At 47.7% G+C, this 10,916-nt stretch overlaps 2 protein-coding genes across 2 annotated transcripts in view; both read right to left on the bottom strand.

Moving 5' to 3' along the window:
- Positions 1-735, bottom strand: part of LOC104743561 — a 17,718-nt gene extending 16,983 nt beyond the window's left edge. Inside the window, 1 exon segment of the mRNA XM_019235853.1 lies at positions 340-735. Within this exon segment, the coding sequence (XP_019091398.1) occupies positions 340-554 (215 nt within the window). The 5' untranslated portion in view covers positions 555-735.
- Positions 1-10,916, bottom strand: part of LOC104741363 — a 49,406-nt gene that overhangs the window by 6,544 nt on the left and 31,946 nt on the right. The gene's annotated exons all lie outside the window — the stretch shown is intronic.

Raw genomic sequence — 10,916 nt, 5'->3', positions numbered from 1 at the left:
TTTAACACAAACTTGCGATAATTCAACTATGCCTAAGTACTAAAACAGAAATGGACGACTAATAACCACAATATTGCTGAGGAAGTTTCAAATCTATCGCACCAAAAAACAAAACAATCATGCCGACTAGAGAAATCGTAAGCAAAATTTCTACAACACAACAGCTACGATTGGAAATATCAAACACTTTTCCAGATTGGGAAAAATCCAGAAGAACCCTAAACACGCAACAAAGTACATAAAAATTCTTCTACAAGTTCGTGTGCAGAGCAAGGGAAAATATCAGCAGAAGGAAGTATTCAACAAGATAAGAATCGTAGAAATTGCAAAGGGACTCACTCGATAAGGGATTTGCGAACTAGAATTTCACGGGATAAGTGGAGTTCTGCGAGATAGGGGAATATCTCAGCAGACGAAGACGGCTCCAATGACAGCAAAATCTCCTTAACCTGCCTGAGAGACGAGAGCTTCACAGCCAAATCGCCATGGTTATTGGCAGCGGCGAGGAGAGATAGCGTCTGTGCCCTCGCTGTCGCAGCAGCCGGAGCCGCCATTGCTGGATTCTAGATTCGTCCGACGGAATTGTCAAGGTAGAAAATACGGGGTGCCTCCGCAGTTGGCGCTTATCTTTTAGGGTTTTTCAAAGGTTGAAGAAGAAGAATCTCGGCGACACAGACGCGGCAGCACACAGAGCAATTAGGCAAATTTTACACAAATACAAAAATGCTGGAGAACACCCGGATGGCTTCAATTTTAATTCCGCCATACACACAAGCACCTTGTCGTTTTATCTCTTGGTAGTTGCAATGAGTGCCGTTTTTTGTTCACCTAACCAAAAAGCTCCTTTAAACAGTTTTCAAATGACAAACCGTTTGGTTCTAGTCTTCTTCTAGTAACACGATCTTAGCACAGTTTTTAAGACAGTTGAAATTGAATCAGCTTCTTTTCTTTCTTTTTTTTCCTCTCTATTGCAGAAATTTACATTATCAAGCTAATATAAAATGCGGAAATATTATTAAAGCCAAGCAACAAAATTCAGCGATATGAACTTCAACTAGCTTTATTGAATTAGTTGTAATTAATTATGTGGAAACAGAATCGATTATGTCTCGCTAAGAAGCCTAAGCATCGCATTGTCAATAAAAAAAGTATGCAGTCATGAACGAAATGTCGTCGCAATACTGTCTACTTTTCTTAAGATCCAAAGATAACTGCCTCATCTTGAAGTTGTACGTAAGATCCATCCCCACATCGATCGGGCAAGAGACAAGCGAAAATAAAACACATTCTGGAGAAAGCATGGGGAACATATGAGTTCAGGCTTGTTGATGTAGTATGTTCTCAATATCAAGTATAGGAAGGACTCGTAGTGCATTCAACAAAGTGTCTTCTAACTCCACTATACCCCAATAATATTTTGATCATTCAAATGGGTACGTGCTAGCTACTAGTCTAGTAGAGGATTTGAATAGATTATGTGGCGTCTATGTATGCTCGATCCTTTGCTTAGTGGGAGACTAGAGACAAATGTCATACATGATGCATAATTTATCTAGGGGATGCAGCTAATAAACGATAAAGATAAAACAAAGAGATGTATAATTATCCCCAATATTAATTCAGTTCTACGGTTTTTAATCAAATAAAACTTTTAAAAGACGAGATAGTAGTATCCATCCTGATAATGGAGAGATGTACGCTGAAACGACATTTAAGTTGTCCGGATCGTGAGTCTGCAAAGGCCCTCCGTTGCTGATGTTGTCTCAAGAAAAGGATGGTTGTCGTGTGTACATGTATGTCGTGTGATCATGTCTCAAGAAAAGACATGTATCATTCCGTACTTTATCTCGAACGGGTCTTTCTACTGCCGAAGATGTGAGAGGTCGTTTGTGGGTCGAGGACAAGAAAGGAGGAGACTACATTGTCTTGTGGCGATTCGAAATGAGCAATTACATAGCGTTTTGCAAGAAAGGGGATTATCATTACCGCGAGATTTCAACACGGGACGGTGTTCTCAGGGATTTACGAGGCGTAAAAGATATGCTCCTTAAAGGTTACGATCTTTACATCTTTGCCACCCGTGATTTCATTCGACGCTTGGATTTGTCTCGACGGCACGATGGTTTCATTGATGTGTCCGAGAAGCATACGTTTCCAATGTGGGAGCCACCTCTGAGTAGGGATGAAATGGAAAGAATCAACAAATATAAGATCATCTCATCTAACCAAAGCATTGTTGTTGTTACAAGCTCTGGTGACGTTTTGCTTGTCTATACTTACGAGTTAACCTCAAAGTGTTGATGTATGAAATCGACAATATAAATAATACGGGTCTAAGTAGGAATAAATCGGAGCTGGTCCTTTTATTAACGTAGAATTTGAGGTATGGTTTACGGAAAATGACAATTAAAGAGTAAAGCGCAGTTAATACGAAAAATACAGCTCTTCTCTCTCTAATTGCCCAAAAAGTGGATCCCCTGACATGACAGTGACATCAGGTATTTATAGTGGGACCTTGACCTAGGGTTTATTCTGTCTCCTGGTAAAATGACGATTTTGCCCCTGCGGTCTGTTGGGCATGCTCCAAGACTTTTGGCCCAAAATCTTCTGAGAATCTCCTGTTTGGGCCTTATAAATGTTGGGGGGGGGGGCAAAGCCCATATCCAACAATGGTCCCCCCCTAGTCCAATGTGCGATGGCTTGCATGAGCCCGTCGGGTACAATTATGTGTCGCTAGGTCCGTCTTGCAGAAGGAACAAAAGGTTTTAAGAGTTTGGAGGCCTCCTGGAAGGCTCCTGGATGAATAGCGCATTGCACGCGTTTTTCGAGGCATCCGGGAGATTCCGGGATGAATAGTGCATTGCGCACGTTTTTCGAGGCATCCGGGAGATTCTAGGATGAATAGTGCATTGTGCACGTTTTTCGAGGCATCCGGGAGATTCCGGGATGAATAGTGCATTGCGCACGTTTTTCGAGGCGCGGGAAGTGGAGACAGCTCAAAAATTAGGGTTTTTGTTTTGACCTTGGTCAACGCGCTGGTCCCCCCCCTATAAATATGTCTCATTGACTTTCTTCACAACTTATCTCCTTCTTCTCTTCCAAAAGGTAAATTCTCTTCTTCTTCTCCTCTTCTTCTCTTTTTCTTCTCTTTTTCTTTGCTCTTCCGACCTCGGCATGTAAGGCCATGGTCTCGCCGCCGGTTCCTTTTAGATATCGCCGGCTGTCGCGCGGCATGCAAGGCCATGGTCTCGCCGCCGGTTCGTTTTCGATCTTGCCGCCTGTTCTTTCCCGATCTCGCCGCCTGTTCTTTTTCGATCTCGCCGCCTGTTCTTTCCCGATCTCGCCGCCTGTTCTTTCCCGATCTCGCCGCCTGCTCCTTTCAGATCGCGCCGCCTGCACCGTCGGTTCTTTTTAGGCCTCGCCGCCGGTTCTTTTTCGCGCCGGCTGTTGATGAGTCTGGTCGTACAAGGAGATTTGGGGAAAAGTGACGGCAGGCGGGACCAGGCGTGCTGCGACCGGCGGCTGTTGATGAGTTTGGTTCGGTCCGCCGGTTGAGCTCCGGATCTGGGCTCCGCGCGCTCCTTGTCGGTCCGCCGGTCGAGCTCCACGCGCTCCTTGACGGACAACCGCCCCCCGGCCAGCCAGATCTGGCCGAATCCACCGATTGTATCTCGCCCCGGCGCGCCACCGTGCTCATCGTCCGGACCAGGACCGTTAGGCGTCCTGGTCCCGCCCGTCGTCATGTCGTGCGTCGTCAACCGGAACAGGACCGTTAGGCGTCCTGGTCCCGCCTGCCGTCATGCTGTGCATCGTCGTCCGGACCGGGACCGTTAGGCGTCCTGGTCCCGCCTGTCGTCTTGCGTGCCCCGTCATCCGGACCGGGACCGTTAGGCGTCCTGGTCCCGCCTGCCGTGACGCGGTGTGTCGTCATCCGGACCAGGACCGTGAGGCGTGCTGGATTCTTGGGCGAAGTGGTGAAGAGGTGATTCTTGGGCGATGGGTTTCGTACGGTAGTGGCGAGGTTGAAACTCGCGAGATGAAACGGCGAGCTCGCACATGTGTTCGATAGGCGAGATGGTGTACATGCCGCGCAATAATCGATATGTAGTACGTGGTGCGCAGTACGCGGGTCGTGGTGCGGAGTGCGCGGTACATGGCACGTAGTACACGCAGTGCGCAGTACGTAGTGCGCAGTGCACGGTACGCAGTACATGGTACGCGGTACGCAGGGTGCAGTGCACAGTACGCAGTGCGCAGTGCACGGTAGGCAGTATGCAGTACGCAGTACATGGTACGCAGTACATGGTATGCATTACGTGGTACATGGTACGCGGTACGCGGGACGCAGGGTGCAGTGCGCATTACGCAGTGCACGGTACGCAGTATGCAGTACGCAGTACATGGTATGCAGTACGCGGGACTTGGTACGTGGTACGTAGTACACAGTGCGCGGGACTTGGTACGTGGTACGTTGTACACAGTGCGCGGTACGCAGTATGCAGGACGTAGTACGTAGTGCACGGTACGCAGTACGCAGTTCGTTTGGTTGTGCTCGTTCTATCCGGATTCTATTGCGCTCTCAATGTCTTTGCTCCCATACTGATCGGTAGTTTGGTTGTTTTTTGCAAGGTCCTGTGCTATGGTTCCTGGAGGTGATGCCTTTGGGGATGTTCCAGAGGAGCTTGGGGACGATCAGTATCGCGCGTTTGAGAGTGGCCTCGACGAAACTGGAGCGGACAATCCTTCTTGGTGGGACCCATCTAAAGGGGGAGGTGTTGTGTCTGATCTCGCGGATTTGACGGAAGAAGATGTTCGGGAGCTTGAAGTGATGTTCCCTACGGATACTCGGGCCCTTAGCTTGGTTCCCATTCCTTCGAGTCAGTGTTGTGAGAAGGTGCTCGCTCGCGAAGAACGTACTTGCTCGGAACGTGCTCCTAGATCTCTCGTTGCTGGCTTGTCTGTAGGTAACAGAGTTCCAAGGCGCCGCATAAATCGTACGAGAGAACGCATCCCCCGCGATACTGGAAGTTCCCTTTGCGACGAGAGGTATATAGCCCGCGTTACTGGCCTCTTCGGAACGCCTGACGATCTCCAGGTCACGCTACCGAACGTTGATGAACGCCCATGGGATTACCCAGTAGGTTACCTTTGCGTTTACGTTGACTATTTTACCGACTGCGGCCTTTGGTTTCCCATCCCGGAATTTCTAACGAGTTACTGGATGCAGTTGGGCTTACAATAATGGGCAAGTATATGGACATCGAGATGAGTGCTGACCTCTTCGAGCTGCTCACTCGATTTACGCACGACAGTTCAGGGTTATGTTGTGCTTGCTGTGCAGCTGGTCTGACGATTGTGAGCGGCCAGAAGAGCCATATTCACGATTGGCGGAGACGATTCTTCTACGTAAAAATAAACGATGTTTCGGTCGAGGATCCCTACACGATCTGCCCTCCTAGTTGGAACTTCGCCCCCGGTAGCCGTGGCTGGGTTGGGTTCTTATCATTTTGTTTTTCTTGACTTTATTTTCTGATTATATGTTCTACTTTCGCAGGACAAAAGTCGTCATTATCGGCTGCGTGCGACCTGGTGACTGTTGACAAGGCTGCTTCCTTTATCTCGTGTAAGACTTTGTGGTGGCCGGACGTTATTTCTCATCTCAAGACTTGTAGGTTTCGCTGGCTTTTCTTCGTCCTCTAGACTTTTGCGCTTTCGTGTCTAAGACTTTTTTTTTTTTATAGGTTCGCGAACCGGATTGCAAATGGGAGACTGTCCGATGCCGTGTTATGCTGATTTGTTCGATGCCGAGGATGCGCCAGCTGTTGCGACGGACGTTGTTGCACCGAACGCCGACACCGGCGTGGAGATTGTTGCTGTGGATGGCGAGGATGGCGAGTTGCCCGTTCCTGTGGGCGAGCCTAGTCGTAGGTCTCGTTCCGCCGAGGTCGCGGCGACTCGTGCTGCAAAGATGCCTTTTTCGGTGTCTCGTAGGAGTGCTCCAGCAGCTGGTGGTGGTGATCGTTCCCGGAAGAGAACGTCACGCTCGAGTCCTCGAAGTGATGCTGGAGGAAGTTCTAGGCGTCCGCATCACACGGAGGATGGTCATGTGGGGATTGATCACTCTTTCTCCTTTCACTACGACGTGAAAAACCAAGCATTCACCGGCAATTCGAAAGCTTGCGCGGACCTCGCCAGCAAGATTCATGGTGATTTCGTCCCGCTTCCTACCCCTGGCGATCTGGCCTGTCCAACTACGTACGAGGAAGCTGTTCGTCGACAGTTTCAGGTTAGAAGTCAATCTCTTAGCGGATAACCTTTTGATGTGGGTTTTAGTTGGTCGTAAGCGGACTCTTATATATATATTTTTGATCCCTTAGGCGTTGAGCTGGATGAATCGGCTTGCTGGAGATTACAAGGATAAGGTACGTTTTGCTAGGAGGGAGGCCTCACTCGCTCAGGATGCGTTTGTTCAAGCTGAACGATCGAGCAAAGAGAATGCAGCACTCCTCAAGCAATCGCAACGGAAGCTGACTACCGAGTCAGAGCGACTCAGGAAGGTGAGGGACGAGCGTGGGGAGCGGGAGCATGCTAAGGCTGCTGTTGTGATCGGGAAGCATTGCGAGCGTATTGACCGCCTGAGGAGGCACATGATTGCGTCACGCGAGAAACAGTCCGACTTGCTCCTTCTTAGCCAAGTGACGGGGACTAGACAGTGTCTTGAGACATTGATCAAGAGGGGCATTGCTATTCCCGAAGATAGGATGTCGCGCCTTGCCGCTAGTGAGGAGGAGTTCCGGACGAAAGTGAACCGAGTTGTAGTGCCTCCGCTCGTCGATGGTGATCTTGAGCCATTCCCGGAATTTGCTGATGGAGGTGGCGACGATGCTGCAAACGAGTGATATGTCCTCGTCTTTATTACTTGTTGTTATTGCTTTTGGATTTGTCTTCTGTTATTGTGAACTCGACTGTTGATTGCTTTTGCGTTTCATTTTCGGATAGTTGCACCCATTTCGCTTTTGCTTTACAAACTTGGTTATTTACTTCCCACTAAGCGAATGTCGATTATTTCCGATTTTTTTATCTCGAGGTTGATTCTGAATGATCGCACAAAGTTTGATTACTGCGTACAATAGAGTTGCAACGTTTTGATTTATTACAGGGCATATTTTGCAGTGCAGGACGTCTCCTGGCTTACCCTGGATATGTTCTTCCCCGAAACGTTTGAGTAGACAAGACGGACTTGTCGTACTAGTTTTGGTGCGGTACGCGTGACCGGCTTATCCTGTGGGTGCTGCAGGAATTGTGGGTGTGCGATTCGAGGTCTCGGCTTACTCACTCCGGTTCCTACTAGCTGTGCGAGTCTGGGCTCGGCTTACAATGTCCTACCGAAGTAAGGACGTGGATTATTTCACCACTGCACCCATGCGGAGCGCGTTTTAGAGCTGCGCGCCTGGCCAGGGCGTCAAAATGAGAGTCGATAGATTGCTCAAAAGCGTTTTAGTGTAAAACTTGTATAAATATATATATTTAATTTATAGTTGAACCTCTTAAAAAGGCTGCCTACGTACCCTCGAGAGGGATCAAACCATTCGTAGTTCGGATTACATTTTTTACTTTTACTAATGATAATAGCGCTTCAGGTTGGCGGAATTCCACGATCTTGGGACTGGGGTGCCATTCATTTCAAGTAGCTGGTAGACACCGGGTTTGACGATCTTGGAGATTAAGTACGGACCCTCCCAATGCGCATCGAGTTTTCCAGCGTTCTTNCGCTTTTGCTTTACAAACTTGGTTATTTACTTCCCACTAAGCGAATGTCGATTATTTCCGATTTTTTTATCTCGAGGTTGATTCTGAATGATCGCACAAAGTTTGATTACTGCGTACAATAGAGTTGCAACGTTTTGATTTATTACAGGGCATATTTTGCAGTGCAGGACGTCTCCTGGCTTACCCTGGATATGTTCTTCCCCGAAACGTTTGAGTAGACAAGACGGACTTGTCGTACTAGTTTTGGTGCGGTACGCGTGACCGGCTTATCCTGTGGGTGCTGCAGGAATTGTGGGTGTGCGATTCGAGGTCTCGGCTTACTCACTCCGGTTCCTACTAGCTGTGCGAGTCTGGGCTCGGCTTACAATGTCCTACCGAAGTAAGGACGTGGATTATTTCACCACTGCACCCATGCGGAGCGCGTTTTAGAGCTGCGCGCCTGGCCAGGGCGTCAAAATGAGAGTCGATAGATTGCTCAAAAGCGTTTTAGTGTAAAACTTGTATAAATATATATATTTAATTTATAGTTGAACCTCTTAAAAAGGCTGCCTACGTACCCTCGAGAGGGATCAAACCATTCGTAGTTCGGATTACATTTTTTACTTTTACTAATGATAATAGCGCTTCAGGTTGGCGGAATTCCACGATCTTGGGACTGGGGTGCCATTCATCTCGAGTAGCTGGTAGACACCGGGTTTGACGATCTTGGAGATTAAGTACGGACCCTCCCAATGCGCATCGAGTTTTCCAGCGTTCTTCTCCTTCGTATTCTCGTAGACTTTGCGGAGGACGAGGTCGCCCTCGGCAAAGTGGCGAGACTTTACTTTCTTGTTGTAGAATTTTGCGGCAGCTTGTTGGTAGTTATGGATGCGGAGTAGAGCTTGGTCGCGTTCTTCCTCAACGAACAGAAGTCTGTCACATAGCATTTGGTTGTTCAAGTCGGGATTATGAACGAGCATGGAACGTCGAAGCGTGGGGATTCCTACTTCGGCCGACGCGAGTGCCTCCATGCCGTAGGCGAGAGAGAATGGTGTTCGTCCAGTAGATGTGCGCGGGGAAGTCCGATGAGACCATAGGACGCCGTCGAGTTCGTTAGCCCATAGACCTTTCTTTGCGTCGAGTCGTTTTTTAATTCCAGCGAGGATTGTCTTGTTGGTTTCCTCTGCTTGTCCATTGCCCTGCGGGTATCTTGGGGTTGACTTGCTAAGACGTATCCGCCAGCCAGCGCAGAATCCTTCGAACTGAAGCGAGATGAATTGGGGGCCGTTGTCGCAAACGATCTCGTATGGGAGCCCATGCCTGCAGATGATATTTTTCCAAACAAAGTTCTGGACTTCATTAGCTTCGAGCGAGGCATACGATTCTGCTTCAACCCACTTGGTAAAGTAGTCCGTCATTATAAGGAGATACTTCTTTTGATTTGACGGAGTTAACGAACCGACGATATCCATCGCCCATCGCATGAAAGGGTAAGGTGGGGATGTTGTTTGCAGAAGCTCTGTCGGAGAGTGGATGAATGGTGCGTGACGCTGACACTTTTCGCACTTGGCTGCAAAGGAGGTGCAATCAGCGACCATGGTTGGCCAAAAATGTCCGTTACAGCGGATTCGAAGTGCTAGAGAACGACCTCCAGAGTGGTTTCTGCCAGCGCCTTCGTGAAATTCTCGCATGATGTCATTGATGTCCTTCGTGTTAACGCAGATGAGAAGAGCGCCATTGGCATCCCAACGAAACAAACTGCCGTCCAACATTGTGTAGTGTGCACTTTTAACTCGAAGGCGCCGTGATTCCCACTTGTCTTTTGGCATAATTCCGTCCGCGATATACGCTATAATCTCGGTCTGCCAATCATCGTGCGAAGGAGCAGTGGGTGTTGGTGAGTGTGTAGCTGGAATGTTTGGCGTGGTGGAATTCGTTGAGGGAGAGCTTGTGACTGCTAAGACGTTGCTTGGTTTTATTGAGTGCGTGGTGTCGAGGAATGCAGCTGGAGCGGGAGACAAAAGATTGACGTCGATGCTTGATTGGTCGATGCTCTCTACAGGTATTACTCGGCGGAGATCAGGGTCTGATGTGGAAGCGAGCATCGCAAGCGCATCCGCTGGGGCATTATCACTTCGAGGGATTTTGACAAGCTCAAAGAATTCAAACTTTTGGGAAAAGTTACGAACGATTTTGTCTCCACGGCACGATGGTTTCATTGATGTGTCTGAGAAGCATAGTTTTCCAATGTGGCAGCCACCTCTGAGTAGGGATGAAATGGAAAGAATCAACAAATATAAGATCATCTCATCTAACCAAAGCATTGCTGTTGTTACAAGCTCTGGTGACGTTTTGCTTGTCTATACTTACGAGTTAACCTCAAAGGATAGGGTGTTCCACCTGTACAAGAGGGATCCTAAACATCTTTACGCGACTACCTATGACACCATGCTTGTTGAGGTACATTCTCTAGGTGATGAGGCCCTCTTTTGTTATCATCTTTTGCTTTTGATGTAATGTATAATCTATGACATATTGCGGTGGTGTTTAAATATCTTTGACTTATGTTCCAAATTTCACAACCATCACTTCAGATCAAATCATCATTATTCCCTCCTTGGAAGGCACTAGGTCAACATCTGCATCAAGAGATTGTTTTCGTTTTGTACGATCTGTGGTGAATTAAAGTGATAGCAAGCTTTATGTTAATTTGTAAAGGTCCTAAAAATTACCAATTCATAAAGCTATACTTCAAGAAAAACATAATATTCCTTTCATTGAGGTTAATCCTCCCGTAGTATATATCATGACGTCTAGAGTTGAGAGCTATCGATGGACATAATTGCAGTGACAATGCGCTAGCTCCACTTTCCCATGCCCCTCTCTGCAAATTTGCAAGTTCCTAGTTTAGCAGAAGCAGAGGAAGGACTAAATAATGCATTAAGACTCGATTTGGTTCTTTTAATGCCTACCCTTCTGTCTATCAACTAAAAAATAACATTACTATGCAGTGTAACTAAACTAACTATGCATACAAGTCTTATTTCTTCAAAAATGAACAGAGCTGGATCAAGTGACTGACCTTTGAAAGCGTCCAGTTGCCTGAGAAATAACTTTTTGGTAGTTTCTCATGCCAGGAGCTCACAACCTGAATAGGGTGGCCCTCG

The sequence above is a fragment of the Camelina sativa genome, chromosome 14, assembly GCF_000633955.1.
Source record: "Camelina sativa cultivar DH55 chromosome 14, Cs, whole genome shotgun sequence".
NCBI classification, from domain to species: Eukaryota; Viridiplantae; Streptophyta; class Magnoliopsida; order Brassicales; family Brassicaceae; genus Camelina; species Camelina sativa.
This window is presented reverse-complemented; position numbering and strand designations above follow the sequence as displayed.